The sequence below is a fragment of the Danio rerio genome, chromosome 4, assembly GCF_052040795.2.
Source record: "Danio rerio strain M-AB ecotype USA chromosome 4, GRCz13ab, whole genome shotgun sequence".
In the NCBI taxonomy this organism is placed as follows: domain Eukaryota; kingdom Metazoa; phylum Chordata; class Actinopteri; order Cypriniformes; family Danionidae; genus Danio; species Danio rerio.
This window is the reverse complement of record NC_141024.2, coordinates 37,690,828-37,707,523: the sequence shown is the minus strand read 5'-3', so window position 1 is coordinate 37,707,523 and position 16,696 is coordinate 37,690,828. Positions and strand designations below refer to the sequence as shown.

At 39.1% G+C, this 16,696-nt stretch overlaps 2 protein-coding genes and 5 non-coding genes across 9 annotated transcripts in view; 4 read left to right on the top strand and 3 right to left on the bottom strand.

The window, feature by feature from the left end:
* Nucleotides 1-58: 58 nt before the first annotated feature.
* trnar-acg (transfer RNA arginine (anticodon ACG)) lies at nt 59-131 on the bottom strand. Its single transcript has one exon. It is a non-coding gene; the product is annotated as a tRNA-Arg (tRNA).
* A 295-nt stretch (nt 132-426) lies between these two features.
* trnae-cuc (transfer RNA glutamic acid (anticodon CUC)) lies at nt 427-498 on the top strand. Its single transcript has one exon. It is a non-coding gene; the product is annotated as a tRNA-Glu (tRNA).
* Nucleotides 499-2,373: 1,875 nt separating this feature from the next.
* On the top strand, nt 2,374-2,445 carry trnae-cuc (transfer RNA glutamic acid (anticodon CUC)). Its single transcript has one exon. It is a non-coding gene; the product is annotated as a tRNA-Glu (tRNA).
* An 85-nt stretch (nt 2,446-2,530) lies between these two features.
* Nucleotides 2,531-2,617, bottom strand: trnay-gua (transfer RNA tyrosine (anticodon GUA)). The gene is given in 2 exon segments: nt 2,531-2,566; nt 2,581-2,617. It is a non-coding gene; the product is annotated as a tRNA-Tyr (tRNA).
* Nucleotides 2,618-5,347: 2,730 nt separating this feature from the next.
* Nucleotides 5,348-5,420, top strand: trnar-ucg (transfer RNA arginine (anticodon UCG)). The gene has a single exon. It is a non-coding gene; the product is annotated as a tRNA-Arg (tRNA).
* An 827-nt stretch (nt 5,421-6,247) lies between these two features.
* LOC141381693 (uncharacterized) overlaps nt 6,248-16,696 on the top strand; it is an 835,171-nt gene continuing 824,722 nt past the window's right edge. The window contains exons 1-2 of the mRNA XM_087249487.2: nt 6,248-6,573; nt 6,701-7,255. The gene's annotated coding sequence lies outside the window, so the exon portion shown is untranslated. The remainder of the gene's footprint in view (nt 6,574-6,700; nt 7,256-16,696) is intronic.
* zgc:173705 overlaps nt 10,163-16,696 on the bottom strand; it is a 129,939-nt gene continuing 123,405 nt past the window's right edge. Inside the window, exon 2 of one of the 3 annotated variants that reach the window (XM_088649653.1) lies at nt 10,163-16,439. In XM_088649653.1, the coding sequence (XP_088505779.1) occupies nt 10,804-11,793 (990 nt within the window). In that variant the 5' untranslated portion in view covers nt 11,794-16,439 and the 3' untranslated portion in view covers nt 10,163-10,803. The remainder of the gene's footprint in view (nt 16,440-16,696) is intronic. The other 2 variants (XM_088649652.1, NM_001327991.1) reach the window with 2 other exon arrangements.

Genomic DNA, 16,696 nt, shown 5'->3' with positions numbered 1-16,696 from the left:
AGTCTGCACTGTGTGGCATATTTGCCGACATATAACAGAGACGCAAAAAAATCCTGAACGAGCCAGCCAGGAGTCAAACCTAGAATCTTCTGATCCGTAGTCAGACGCGTTATCCATTGCGCCACTGGCCCAGTCCGCATCAGCTGTGCTCATTAGCATGGTCCTTGGAAAGAGGACACGGCTCGGTGACCATGGAGTTCCTAAAACGCATGCTGTGCTTTGTTGTCATGGCAAGTTGTGGTGTCGATAGGATGCTCTTACACCGAGCATGTGACAGTCCCTCCCAAGAAGAACTGTGATCCAGGCTCTGAGACTTTCTCTTCTCCAGGAGGAGGTTGCAAACGTTAGTTATTTTTGTCAGAGCAGCTGCAGCACACCTGGGTGGAGGCCCACAGCTAGACTTGAGGCCAACCTTTACGCAGACCTTCCCTGGTGGTCTAGTGGTTAGGATTCGGCGCTCTCACCGCCGCGGCCCGGGTTCGATTCCCGGTCAGGGAACTTCCTTTTCACCTCCATGCTGAACTTTGAGGATTGGTTAACTCAATTGGCGAAGGCAAGAAAGCGGCTCTGAGCGCAAAAGATGTCAGTTCATTCTGATCGCTGGCACGTCCCTGCTCCGCTTGCACAAGTGCCACTCATACACTTACGCACTCTCTCATACACAGTTTCTTGGTTTCCGTAACCGAGAATCTTCTGATCCGTAGTCATAAGCGCTAACCTTTGTGCCACCGTCACTCTGTTCAGCACCTTGTTAGCACTTTGCTTGAAGCAAGGACAAGGCTCTGTCAACCCGGAGTTCCTTCACCACACATTCTGCTTTGTTTTTATGGCAAGAGGTTGTGTGGATGGGATGCTCTTACAGGATTCCTGACAGTCCCTCCATAGAAGACCTGAGATGCAGGGTCGGAGACTCTCTCCTCTCCAAGAGTAGGTTAAAAGCAATGGTTTCTTTTGTGTCTGTGTGTCAGAGCCCTTAGGTGTTGCTGCAGCTCAGAGACCTACAAGTGGAGGAGATTACACTGCAAGTCGGCTGGATGACCTCTAAGTGGTAGGCACTTATACCGCACGTAGGCTGGGTTTGCGATTGATGTAGCTGTAGTAGACATTCATAAAAATAAAAAAATATATAAACTGCTTACTCTGAGGTTGTGTTTAGGGTTGGGGTAGGAGTAAAATTGAATAAAACACAGCAGGTTACCGTGTGGTTGGGCCTAGGGCTGGGGTAGGTGTGATTTTAATAAACTGCGATAGGTTGTATTCTGTGCCATGTACGAGACATTGAATCAATGAAACCCACATGGAGGTTTGTTATTGTGAGGTTGGGTTAAGAGTTGGGGTAGGTTGGGAGGTTGATAAAACACAGCAGGAAACTGTGAGGTTGGTTTAAGGATTGGGGTAGGTTTGACATTCAAACATAACTGGTTGGACGCAGTGTCTTGTACCAGACATTAAATGAATGAAAACTCCAGGAGGTTTTTACAGCCCACTTGGGGCTGACCAGGTCGTTTGGAGCAGGCTCCGATTTCTATTTATACCTTTCTCAGTCAGGTAACTTCCTTTTCAGTAGTATGAGCGTATGCACTGTGTGGCATATATGCCGACGTATAACAGAGACTGAAACATTGCTCACACTTGTCTGAGGTGGTCATTTTGACTTCAATCTTGTTTTAGGTTGGCACTTTGTTTTTGAATATTGTATGCTTTTTGAATGCGTATCTGTGCTGCAGTAGAACGCCTTAGCCTCACAGCAAACATTTTGGTTTACAAGCTGTCACTGCTGTCTTCCCAGGAGAGTGGCTGTACTGGTTTCTTCTGGAAGTCCTGAGGGATGTACGGGACCAAGACATGAGAGCGGTTGGGGCAGCCTTTGAACCCAGGAGAGCACCCCACAGGCTCTGTGCTGGCAGCCCCAGAAACTCGATTCACTCCAGAGTAGAACCGAACAACTCCGGAAGGGGAAAACCGCGACCGCACTGCACTGAGAGCAACGCAAAAAAATCCTGAACGAGCCAGCCAGGAGTCGAACCTAGAATCTTCTGATCCGTAGTCAGACGCGTTATCCATTGCGCCAGTGGCCCCGTCCGCATCAGCAGTGCTCATTAGCATGGTCCTTGGAAAGAGGACACGGCTCGGTGAACATGGAGTTCCTTAAAAGCATGCTTTGCTTTGTTGTCATGGCAAGTTGTGGTGTCGATAGGATGCTCTTACACCGAGCATGTGACAGTCCCTCCCAAGAAGAACTGTGATCCAGGCTCTGAGACTTTCTCTTCTCCGGGAGGAGGTTGCAAACGTTAGTTATTTTTGTCAGAGCAGCTGCAGCACACCTGGGTGGAGGCCCACAGCTAGACTTGAGGCCAACCTTTACACACACCTTCCCTGGTGGTCTAGTGGTTAGGATTCGGCGCTCTCACCGCCGCGGCCCGGGTTCGATTCCCGGTCAGGGAACTTCCTTTTCACCTCCATGCTGAACTTTGAGGAGTGGTTAACTCACTTGGCGAAGGCAAGAAAGCGGCTCTGAGCGCAAAAGATGTCCTTCGAGCCGGAGTCGAACCAGCGACCTAAGGATTGCCATCATCCCACCTACAGTCCTCCGCTCTACCAACTGAGCTATCGAAGGCTTATGGGGCAGTTCCACAACCACATCCTATAAGGTAGCTGCAGACCGACCGCTGGCCAAAAAGGACTGAAGCAAAAGCACTCAAGCCTATCCATACCAGGAGTCGAACCCGGGCCGCCTGGGTGAAAACCAGGAATCCTAACCGCTAGACCATATGGGAACTGCCACTCTTGAAACCCAGTCTTGGCACAAACTCCAGTTCATTCTGATCGCTGGCACGTCCCTGCTCCGCTTGCACAAGTGCCACTCATACACTTACGCACTCTCTCATACACAGTTTCTTGGTTTCCGTAACCGAGAATCTTCTGATCCGTAGTCATAAGCGCTAACCTTTGTGCCACCGTCACTCTGTTCAGCACCTTGTTAGCACTTTGCTTGAAGCAAGGACAAGACTCTGTCAACCCGGAGTTCCTTCACCACACATTCTGCTTTGTTTTTATGGCAAGAGGTTGTGTGGATGGGATGCTCTTACAGGATTCCTGACAGTCCCTCCATAGAAGACCTGAGATCCAGGGTCGGAGACTCTCTCCTCTTCAAGAGTAGGTTAAAAGCAATGGTTTCTTTTGTGTCTGTGTGTCAGAGCACTTAGGTGTTGCTGCAGCTCAGAGACCTACAAGTGGAGGAGATTACACAGCAAGTCGGCTGGATGACCTCTAAGTGGTACCTCCAAAGTAGAACCAAACAACTCTGGCAGGGGCAAACTGCAACTGCAGTGCACTGACTGAGAGCAGCCAAAAACTCGAATCTAGAATCTTCTGATCAGTCAGACACGTTATCCATTGCGCCACTGGCACACACTGTTCAAGGAGTGCTCATTAGCATGCTGTTTGGAAAGAGGACATGGACCGGTAAACATGGAGTTCCTTCAACGCATGCTGTGCTTTGTTGTCATGGCAAGTTGTGGTGTCGATAGGATGCTTTTACACAGAGCATGTGACAGTCCCTCCATAGAAGAACTGTGATCCAGGCTCTGAGACTTTCTCTTCTCCAGGAGGAGGTTGCAAGCGTTAGAGTTATTTTTGTCAGAGCAGCTGCAGCACACCTGGGTGGAGGCCCACAGCTAGGCTAGAGGGCAACCTTTAGCCAGGCCTTCCCTGGTGGTCTTGTGGTTAGGACTTAGTGCTCTTACTGCTGTGGCCTGGGTTCAATTCCTTGTCAGGGAGCTTCCTTTTCACCTCCATGGTAAACTTCGAGCAGTGTTGCCGATGATCTCTTCACGAAAGCAGCTCTGAATGCAAAAGATGTCCTTCGAGCCGCACTGTAAGATGTAATAAGACACACTCTGGCACAGACATCCAGTCTGCACGCTTGAATACACACTATTATCTCATGGTTAAGACGCTGCTTCAAATATTTGTTTCAAACCGGAAGTACAAATTTGCTTGAAATAACGCAAAAACAACCAATTTACACTTTTTAGTGAAATATTTGTCTCCAAATAGTGTTTTTAGCAGTGTGGGACACATATATGATTGTCAACAGCTCAAAAAATGTGTTTTGGAGTTTCGTGACCCTTTAAGGTACAAATACACACATGAAAATCTTACTTTGTTTTTCTTTTAACTAAGTATATTTTTATATGTTTTGTTGTTTTGTCTCAAATTATTTTATTTAGGACACAAATGCCTCAAATGCAGCTTTAACATCATTGGAATAAATTATATTTTAACATATTCAAATGGAAAAGCTAACATATTAAAAAGGAATAATTATTTACAAGGTTACTTTTATATCTGCATTTTTATAAACTAAAGCAGTTTTGTCCCAAACCTTTGAAAAATAGTCCATGTTGTCTTTATATTTTTAGATGCTTCATTTATTACTGATTTTACTTTATGCTTTCAAGATATGTAATTATGCATTTGAAGTGATATTGTGCTATTTTGCTACATAGTAGAAGTGAACTAGTTTTGTTTTGTGTTAAAGCCACAATGGCCCTGCATAAAAGGGCTTTACTGGGACCTTATAGGCACATTTTGTGCCTGGACTCAACTTAGTATTAGTGGGACCTAACTTGTTAATTACTAAATGCCCACAGAGCATGCTCATAGGACATACTTCTGACCCAGATAGTATACCTATACTTCGCCCATTGTGGCTATATACACTACACTTTGTGCGGACTTGCTATGGGCCCACAGTGAACGTCTGTTTTGAGTGGGCCAGCCCACAGTTTGGGCTAGCGACATTGTATATGTTTTTGGTATAGACATGTTAGTTTGGAAATTTGTGCATTAAACATTCAAAACTATTGTATAATAGGCTAAGAGAGACAATAGAAAAGCATATCTTAATTAAGATATAAATTGGATCCAATTAAAATGTTGTAGAAATTATCCTAAAGGATTTTTATGTATTGTACTTTAAAACAATCCTATAGGAATGGTTGCAAAATATGATCATAATTCTAATTGAAATCCTTCAAAGAAATCCGATAGGACGCTTCTTTTTTGTCTGTATAATCGTACAAGTTATACTGATTTAGATCAGAAGTCCACAACATGTTCATTAACTGAAAACACAGCTGAAGGTGCTACAATTAACATATAAACACCCTAGACAGCACAGCACATCACCACTGCTTTTTCTGTGACAGACATAGGTCTCATCTAGGATTTGAACCCAGGATCTCTCGCACCTCAAGTGAGAATCATAGCACGAGACCAACAAGCCCTGAAGAAGAGTCTTGTTAAAGGCATACAAGAGATACTTGATAGAAATTAGTGACATGGCCCAGTGGCCTAATGGATAAGGCACCAGCCTTCGAAGCTGGGGATTGTGGGTTCAAGTCCCACCTGGGTTGTCTTTGATGCAGTTCTTTGAAGTTGGCTGTGCAGCACAATCCAGTGTGACCTTCAAAAAGCTAGGTTCATACCCTTAGGTCAAAAAGACATGACAATGGAAAACTCGTCAGAGAAGCTGTTTTGTCATTAGGTGTACACACCAGATCGTCTGAAAGCAATAGGGATCCTGAAGTGCTGTTTTCTGAGTTACAAGAACTTCTTGAGCCAGACACTTGGGGACGTGCAAATTTGTTATCTTTGTTTGGATTCATCGGATCTCTTTCTGCTGCTAAATTAGACCAAAACAGTCATTATTTCATAAACAAATTGTAATATATTTTACATTTTTTATAAACACGTTTCACTCTCTTCTCTCCCGATGGCGAGTTATAAAGGTAAAGTTGTTTTTATATTCACACATTCGTTCATTTAGAAGTCTCTATATTGTTTACCATTTAATTTTGAATATTCGATCAGAATTAGCATGCAAGTATGACTTAAAAACAACATTAACACTGTTTATTTGACTGTGACCAATGTTGTACTTTGATAGTCATTGGCTGCTAATATGATTTCGCTATTTAGAGTTTGCAAATAACACTGTTATTATATTATACTACCAGAACTTTTAGCAAAGGTGAAACTTTTTATTTCTTTACGACAAAATAATTATGCCAGAAATGTTTCTGGATGAGGTATTTATGTGATTTATATGTGACCGTGTATAGGATAAGTGGTAGTGATTGATGTTGATAACAACCAATCAGGGGCCAGTGCTGCCTATTTTAGAGCCGGTTGGCTGTGTTAGGTGATGTGTCACCTCCAGCTCCAGAAAGGCGGCTTTCTTGTTCCGCGTTTGTTGACATCTGTTTCAGCCTGGTTTTTCGTTGGTTTTCCTGTTGGTTGCCATGGAGTTAATGACTGCCACCCATTCAGCTCGCTTGTAGCATAAATGGAGATGACTAATTCGTAATACATGAGTGTACTACTCCCGGCTTGGATTCTCCCTCTCTGTCCTGGGCGATTATAAATAAAGATCTAGCATCTGTAACATTACTCCGGTTGTGTTTGAAAGATTCTGCTATCCTGAGATCTCTAGTGGAAAGAACTACTCCTGTTGTTTACTACTGCTGCCTGCTTCTACTATCTGCTGCTGCTACATTCACTTCTGCAGTTACTACTAGCTGCTACTGCTACCCGCTACTACTATCTGCTGCTGCTACATTCACTGCTGCAGTTACTACTAGCTGCTACTGCTACCCGCTACTACTATCTGCTGCTGCTACATTTACTGCTGCAGTTACTACAAGCTGCTACTGCTACCCGTTACTACTATCTGCTTGCTGCTACTCTACTGTTGCAGTTACTGCTAACTGCTACGACTAACTGTTACCTGCTCTATTTACTGCTGTTGTTACTACGACCTGCTACTACTATCTCCTATTGCTACTGTTATATAATTTGTGATTTTTGTTCTGTTTGGTTGTGTGATTCGGTGTGCAAAAGAGTGAGTTTTGTGTTCTGTGTGAATCTTGCTTTTCTATAGCGAAACTACAGAAGCTGTATTTGGTTTTTCTTTTCTTGTGTGTGGTTTGTTGTTTGTTTTACTCTTGTATAATTTATCCCGTATATTGATTTTGATTTTCCTTGCAGGAACTGAGGTCCCATGGGTGCAGGATCTTGAGGTGGTGGTGGTGTCACTGCACTTGACATTTTTGCTGTGGACAGTTTGGGAAGTGTGGAGTGTGTGGATCTAGTGTGGTGTGTGTGTGTGGAAGTGTGCTTTTGGAACACAACGGAGCACTGGTGATTCCCCCCCCCCCCCCCCCCCCCCCCCCTGTGTGACCTCAGCCCTGTAAGTTAGTTTATTCAATTTATTTCCCCGGTTAATTTCATTTTCATATTTACTTTGTAATAACGTTGTTGTTGTCTTCTATAAATTTGTTTTCTTTTTTTGTTTTATTTTACTGCAGTTGTGTTGGAGGGGGGTGCTGGCAAAATGTTAAGAGAATGTAATGTGACCATTTTAATCTGCCACAAATTCTGAAAATAAATTTTGTACTTTTATACTATACCCACGTCTCTTGCCTATCCATATGAGAACTGAACCTGTGTGGCCTAAGAGTAAGGTTTAAGCCAATTTCTATTTCCTGGGAGAAAACCTCTCAGGTGGCGTAGTCGGATTTGCTTTGTGGATAAATTGTTAATCCCTACTCTTCCCTCCTGCCACATATACATAATAGGGGTGTTCTGATTGGTCTTAAAGCATCACTAAATTGTGCAGGCATTACAGGTCAAACAATTTGTTACATTTATCAAAATAAACAATAAGGCTCTTAAAGCACTGCTTTGAGAAATGTAGAGTCGTCATATTTCAAATACCTCAAGTGAAACGAAGTCATTTGTTTTATTATTTTATCACTGACAGTGTCCTTGTCCTTGTGTAAAATTATTTCAGTTTAAGATCAAGTGTAAAATAAAATGTTGTATAGACAACAATGAGCAAATAGGACAATAGTGTACAATATGTAAATAAAACTCCAAATTTAAATATTTTCATCATATACTTTAATTAAACATTTCAAAGCTTGGAAGTATTGTTTACAAATGGACAAAAAGTGTCTCTATGGCCTTTAAAGTATGTGGTAGTTGTGCCAGTACTATTGAAATTGAGTCAATGTCATGAAAGGAAAAATCGACCATACTTTGTTAATGCAAATTCCTATATGTAGCCTTGTGATGTAAGCAGTTAAACCATTTAAATAGTTTTATTCTTAAAAAGGGCCATAATGAAAATCTGAGTTTTTCTCAAAAGTAATTAACTAGTACTCAGTGTAGTTTTTTAAAAGAGTAATTTGTAATATATTAGTATTATTTACTAAAACTTGTCATCTGTGAGAGAACATCAACAAATAAAATACAAAAATCACAGGCACATTTAGTGCAGGCTTATTATATTATTAATATATGATCAATTATTATTGTTGTTAATAAATGTTTTTTTTTAATTGTATAAATCGATAGATAGTTCCAATGCAGTATTTTTATTAATTGCTGAGAAAACATTGCAGGTGTTCAATACATTGCGTGTCAATTTTGGTTTATTATATTCTTAATTATAAATATATTATTAACTAATTATTATATCTTATTAATGTTTTCTTTAATAAATCAATAGATGGTTCCTATGCAATGCTTTAATGGGTTGCTGAGAATACATTTCAGGTGTTCAATACGTTGCGTGCCAGTCTTGAAAATAAAAATAGGTGCTGGAAAAAGTGTTTAAAAAACCTTGGTTTTCATTAGGCTGTGTCTGTATGAACTCTATGAAATCAGTGCCACATATTTAATCGTTTGGTGATGGTAAATTAAGATCTCTTGGTCGTCAGGTCGTGTGATGTATTTTGCTGAACTGTGCTCAAATGTTATAAATGTAAAAACACCACATTTTGAAGTGTGACTGCAGTATGTCAATTTAGTTTGTTTGTGCTGCGCTCATAGACTTTAGAAAACGGCGGAAAGTCAAATCATCCAAATAAATTTTTATGATGGACAGAAGTTGCAGAGGCTGCAAACGTATAAAACATGAGGCCGTATTTAGTTTATATACACTATATACAACTGCAATGAACCAGCTTTTGGGGGTGGGGGCAGCTTGTGAAAGGTTGAGAACCCCTGGTCTATTAGGCTAGTTTAAATACTATTTTAAGATGTCACTATGCAGAGTGAGTGCATTTTCCCTCCTTCTCCTGGTTAAAAGATAAAGCTCTGGAAGTTGACAAAATCAAATAAACCCAACCTGGTTACGGCGATGTTAAATGATTTGACAAGGCTTGATATAAACCGTAAAGTTTACTTTAGTTTGTGATCAACTCTGGAGCAAATGCAGCTTAAAGTGTGACGTGCAGCAAACAGCCAATCACAATACACACAAGTGCAGCAAACAGCCAATCACAAGACACATGAGAGAGTCAGTTTGACTAATTTCTCTAGAATCAGTGCAATTCACTTCTTTGTTCCAGATTATAGATATATAATAATATAAATAATAATAATAATAATGAATCTAAATACATTTATGAATCTAATAATAATAATGAATCTAAATACATTTATGAATCTAATAATCAAAAAATCAAAGTCTTCATTTGTTTCCCACAACACATCAAGAGTTGATCAAGTTAAAATCTCAAGTTATAAATCAAGTTATAATCAAGTTATAATCTGACACAAATCTGATCTGTCGTAACTGGCAAATGGCATTGTCTGAACAGGGCTTCAGGGAGTCTGTCTCGGTCGCTCACTGTCATTGCCTTATGGCGAGTTCACACCACAGGAGTTTATCCACTAACAAGTTTTGTGGAATTGCAGACAAAAGCACAAAATTGGATGTAAATCTTTGTTTGTTCAGGCGAGTGACAATCAAACAAAGTGAGATATCAAAAACACAATCTGAGGGTGTAGGTCAGTGTTCCCTGCATCTCCTCAAATATTTTCTCCTCCCTAATCTTTCTAATTCTCTTTTCAGAGCCGATCATTTGTTTGGTAAATTAATAAACTGTTTGCAAATGTGCACTGTGCACAAATATGGTTATTGGTTTATAATAAGTTGAAGCACATTGTTATATTTTGCTGTAATTGGCTTAACCGTTCTTGTGTGGCTTGCCAATGTATAGATGACTCTAACAGATGAAATAAGTAAGCTGACCAAAGTTCTTACAGGGAGAAAACTTTATTGAAGACATCTAATAGTGTAGGTCCTCATCAGTGATGTTAACTCATCCGTCTTCAAGTACCCTTAACCAAAGTACAGTCTGTGAGACACTACTTTATAACAAACGACGTAACTGCGTAACCAGGGCCAGCGCGGAGAGAGAGGGCAGCGTCCGCGACACCTCCCTTACCACCCCCGTCCTCAGTTATGTCCGCAACACCTCCCTCACCACCTGCGTCCTCAGTTATATTCGCACATAGGCGACAGAATAGAGAGGGCGGCGTCAGTGACACATCCCTCAGCACTCGCGCGTCCTCAGTTATATCCGCGCATAGGGCGGCAGAAAAGAGGTCCACGATACCTCGCTTCATTTTCATAACCGGTCACTTTCGTTTTCACATTGGGGTTTAGGGCGGCGTGACTGTCGCCTGACTAGAGCGGCAGTTCAGCTTGATCCGGCCCTGCATGTAAGCAATAACTGAGGTAAAAAAAACTCTGGTTATCTATAGTGAGTCAGGAATCATCTGATTAGTGAATCATGTTTTAGCTAATGCTGGACCAGCTGTGGACAATCATAAGCATGTGATCCTCTCAAAAGTAGTTTATAAATAAACTTAATTTGAATGAACAGCCAAACTACATGAAAAAGCTGCCGTTTTGAATATACCCGTGTTTGTGTGGACAAGGCCTCATTTTTCAGGACTCTGCTCTGCATTGTGAAGCTTCAAGTGAGCGCTGAGGCTTCTTTTATGGGTAAAGCCCTTTCCACACTCACTGCATCTAAAATGATCCTCTCTTGAGTGAGTCTTCATGTGTCGCCTAATGTAGTCTTTGCGTTTGAGTTTAATTCCACATTGATCACATGTGAACACTATGGTTCCAGTGTGACCATTCATGTGGTTCATGAGGCTAGATTTGCTTGAGAAGCTCTTTCCACACTGAGCACATGCAAACGGGTTCTCTCCGGTGTGAGTTCTCATGTGGTTATTGAGTGAGCTTTTATATGTGAAACTTTTACCACACTCTGTGCATGTGTAAGGTTTCTCTCCGGTGTGAATCCTCATGTGGATGTCAAGGTTTTGTTTTTTAACAAAACTTTTTCCACACTGTGTGCAAGTAAATCCTTTCTCTCCAGTGTGAGTTCTCATGTGGACTTCAAGATTGCCATTTTGTTTAAAACTCTTTTCACACTGAGGGCAAGAGTAAGGCCTCTCCTCAGTGTGAATTCGCATGTGCATTATCAAGTTTCCTGCATGATAGAAGCTTTTTCCACACTGTCGGCATGTGTACGGCCTCTCTCCAGTGTGAATTCTCATGTGGGTTTTAAAGTTTTCTTTTTGACAAAAACTCTTTCCACACTGTTCACAGGTGTAAGGCTTCTCCCCAGTATGAATTCTCATGTGCACTGTTAAGTTTCCTATAGTATAGAAGCTTTTTCCACACTGTTTGCAGGTGCACGTTTTCTCCTCTTTGTGAACTCTCATGTGAACATCAAGCTTTGGCTTTTGACTAAAAGTCTTTCTACTCTGTTTACTGCTAAAATTACACTTAGATTTGGATTTCCGAGGTCTTCCACGTGATGAAGTTTTTTTAGTAAGTGTGGGTTTTTCATCAGTCGGTATGTCTTGGTGTTGCTCTTCCATTTCATTCCATTGATGAGTCTCTTCTTTCAGCACCATCAGGTCTTAAAAAACAACAAAAAAGTGAACTTTAGTATGAAGCCACAAAGCGATAAGCATGAAATGGATGTTTCACCCACAAATAAAAATAACCAATTAACATTTACTCTCCGTCATGTGGTTTTAAACATTTCCTTTCTTTTGAAACACAAAGGAAGCTTGCATATTTTTTTTTACAATATATTGTGCTCAAAAGAACCAAGGGATAACTCATTAAGAGAGAGTAAATGGTGAGGCTAATTTTAAATTATTTTTTTTTTTAATTTTTTTACATGATGTAAAATAAGTCTTTGGTGTTCCCAGAATGTTTCTGAGGTTTCGGCTCAAAATCAGATCATACACCTTGCAGAATATTTATTTTTGGGGGTCAGAGAAAAACCAAGCTGTTTTTGTGCCTGTGGCTTTAAATGCAAATGATCAAATGCACTCGCTTTAGATTACTCAGGTTGTGTTCCCTTATGTGTATCTTCCACTGGATTTAAACATTTGTAACTTGCTTAGAAGACCCGATTGAGACAAATCCTGCATGTTCATAGCAAGTATGCATAATTCAGCTTATATTATTGAGTTTGCATTATTGTAAATAACTTATGCAAATGTTTCTCAGTACTGGTTTGCAGCTGGACAGGTATCCGCTGTTGAAAACATATGCTTGATAAGTTGGTGGTTCATTCCACTGTGGCGACCCCTGATAAATAAAGGGACTAAGCCGAAGGAAAATGAATGAATGAACTTGTGCAAAAGCTTAATGCCACGTTTGCTGTAAACTGTGATGAGGAGATGACATCCCAGGTGAAAAAAATATATAATTAAATGCAATTAAAATACACTTAAATACCCGCAAAGACATTTTTAGTACATTGTTGTTTTTTTGTGTTAAATAAAAGTTTGATGGTTTTACACTGTAAATATACTAAATAAGTATGTTTATGCTTCAGTAGGACTTTAGTACACTTGACAAAAGTATACCAAATACCAGTAATACTTAAATACATTTTTAGTGTACTACAATAAAGTACACTACAGAAAAAAACACCCAAAAGAGTTTTATTAGTGTGTTTTTCAAAAGTGTGCTTTAAATGCTTTAAACATTAGTTGATTTTTAGTACACTGTTTAAGTTTAAAATAAGTTAATATATAGAACATCTATTAGTAATGTATTATAGTAGAAGTACATTTTCCCAAAAGTTGTACTTAAGTACACTTAATGTGAATGCAATTATCACTAACACTTAAATTGATTTTGAGTGTGGTAATCTTACCAAAACATTATTGTCTTGAAGTATGTGTGTGTTGTGGGTCAAGGAATGATCAGGAAAGCCAAGAATGGGCATGCAGAAGGGATGATATGTTTGTGTATATCCAGTGTAGTCAATAATATGATAATCTAAGGATACATATGTTTTACATTGCATATTCTAAAATTGTTCTGGACTGTTTATCCTTCTACTTAATTATCTTTTGTCTAACCAATTACGTGAGGATGTCTAAACAATCTAATGACATAGGTTTGTTGACTCTGTTAGCATAAATATCACTGTGTTCTGAATGTAAGGAAGGTCGACCTGTGGAGCTCATGGAGAGTGCTGAAGCTGATTTCTTGCTGTTAAAACTACAAAAAAAGTAATTAAATTTCCTTCTATTTTATTTCATTCCTGACTCTTTGTTTTTATTCATCGCAACTGGTCTTTCACTGTTCTTAAAATGTACTTAATACTAATTTTTAGTACATTAAATACAAAATTAGTTTGGGAAAATCGAGCACTTTTAATACAGTATTTAGCACAATTTTTTTTTACAATTTGTATATTCTTTTAATATATTACTATTATACTTTAAATTAGTCATAAATATATTTAAATGTTTAAAAGTAGGGTTCAAGTGTATTTCTAGTTGTAACTAAATATATATTTTTTAAAATACAGATATAGTATGTTAAAAGCACATTTTAGTTAAATTTTTAGTGTGTCTCAATAGCACAGTTGAGTACACTTAGATGGTATTAAGTTTATCTTAACATATACTTAATACTATCTTTTAGTACATTAAGTACAAAATTAGTGTGCGAAAATAGAGCACTTTTAGTACATTACTGAAAAGTGTACTAAGTATACTTAAAGTGCATTTTAGTGCACTTTTTTCTTTTTTTTTTTTTTTACCTAGGCAAGCAAAGAGATCCGCATGCTGTAGGCTATTACATAAATGCGAACTCAACTTTTAATACTGCAGTCACAACATTTGTCAGTGAAATAACGCCACAGGTAGTTGGTAGATCTGTGTAAAAAAGGCCTGCCATTACAGCTGGAAAAAATCCTAAAGGAAACACTGATATAACTTATGCAAATGCTTCCCAGTACTGGGTTGTAGCTGGAAGGACATCTGCTGTTTAAAACATATGCTAAAAAAGATACTGGTTCATTCCACTGTGGTAACCCTTGATGAATAAAGGGACAAATGCTGAGATCAGACTGCATGATTTTCAAAATATTCGTGTTACGGATGTTTTTCACACTGCATGACTATCTGGGTTAGTGTTTTGTCATTGGTTTGTCTACAAGATGGATCGGCGACAGGGAGTTTCACACTGCATGACTATACAAAAGGACAATCACAGACAACTTTGTCCAAACTATGTCTCACAGCCAAAAATACATATAGCTTTTGTTATTAACTACATAATGAGAAAGAAGCCTTTAATGGGGTAGAAAATGTATATATTTGCTCCCCTGGCATGGTTTCCGCTACATTCATTCTTCCATGGCAGGGCACCACGACAAAATTCATCCCGCCACGGCTACATTACAGCTTCTCATTCAAAACATTTCATTTTTAATAGCCGGTAATAACGTATTAAACGCCAAAACGTATTAAAAGGTTGAGTGAATTATAACCGCGCAAACTTCTCTGTAATCGTAGTAGTGCTGTGTATTATTTGTTTACCCCGTTAAGAATAAGTGCTGACAGACTGACTGGCTGACTGACAGATGCGTGAGGCCAGCAAACACGATCTATAGCCGTTTCACTTTACTTCAGGACGCATTAATATCGCTCTGTAGGTCTATTAGAGACATTCATAAATGTACAAGCAAAGAGATCTGCATGCTGTAGGCTATTACATAAATGTGATCTCGACTTCTAATAGTGGGGTCACGACAATTCTCATTGAAATAACACCACAGGTAGTTGGTAGATCTGTCTAAAAAAGGCCTGCCGCTACAGCTGGAAAAAATCCTAGAGGAAACACTGCCTGGGTTTTGAAGGGAACTAGCAATTTCTCTTCAACTTTTTCCTTTTTCGGCCCAGTTGGGCCAAAGGAAAATGAATGAATGAACTTGTGCAAATGCTTAATGCCAGTTTGCTGTAAACTGGAGTAATGAGGAGATGGCAAGATGACATACTTTGCAACTTCTTTTCATTCACTTGTACTTTTGTCTTTGTTTTATTGTCTTTGTGCATGTCCCGAGGCTTAGCTGAAGTCCTACATGATGACATTTTATATACCTGACAAGATGCAGAAATGCCATCAAAAAAGGTGACCTGCTGTTTGTCTAATCAGGGACAGTGACAACATAAATATACAAATAATAATGTTAACCCAGTGGTTGGGAATGTGTAATGTCTGTTAATGAACATCTAGTATTATTTGTTAGCCCCTGGTATAGCATGAGGAGAGTGGAACGTGCTTACAGATAACCAAGGATTTTGTTATTCAGAGTGGGAATGACCCAGGATTCTCCATTTGAAGTGTGAAAAGCCCGAAGAATACTCAGCATCAGCTCTCAGCATAAACAGAGCACAAAGACAAACAGCGACATACAAAAATTGTCAATCATGTCATAGCAGTGACCTGATCTCATTTGCTACTGTTTTAGAACTTCCAATTCAAGTGCCTATTGGAGAAATGACCAGGAATAATAAATGGCAGAAAACTAACACTACTTGCTCTGCAAACAAGTGTGTTCATGACTATACATACAAAGAAAAATAATAAAAATAGAAATTTTGACTTTGCAACATTAAGCAGCATTAGGCATGGGCCAGTATAAGATTCTAATTCTAATAACCTTGAATAAAAATATAATGGTTTCACGGTACTGTGATTACTGCTCTAAAATGAATTCTTGAATGAATTTTTATTTGTCTGGGTAAAAAAACAAACACATTTTCCCTTTGAACACAATATATTTTCTTTTGAGAAACTTTGAAAGTATTTTGGAGCAGTAAACATGTCAGGCTGAATAATTCTAAAGAATCATTGACTTCTGCTGTCTTCATTAGTTTCAGAAACACAGATTTCTTTATGATTTAAAATGGCATCTTTTGATATCTTTTCTGCTGGAGATACTGTTGTCCTGAAAAACTTAAAACATAAAAACCCTACATATACAGTAGGAATGATATAGCAGAATATTTTGTCAGCTTTATACCTTGAAAACAGTTATCGTCCCATGCCTTAGCAGCATAACACTGTTTTTAGGATCTAAAAATTAATTCTTTAAATAAAGTCTCAAGCAAAAAGATTTCAATGTCTGCTGGTACACAAAGAATATGGTCAATATTTTGATGAACTTTACACTGAAATGTTTGCATATCATCAGCATGCTGTAATCCATTTCTTAAGAAGCAAAAGTCAATTTTAGACTACACTGTTAAAAATTGTCCCGTTAAAAAACAGTAAAATACTGGCAGCTGCAGTTGCCAGCAATGTACTGTTATTTTACAGTATGTTGCTGTAAAAATACATGGACTACATTGATTTACACAATACTCAAGTGAACTCATTTTGCTCACTGAAAGCAACTGCCTCAACTTGGTCAACTGCTGAATGAGTTTATGAAGTAATGTGCTATATATGCTTAGAAGCATACTTATAATGATAACTTATTTTAGTTAATTAGAAAAG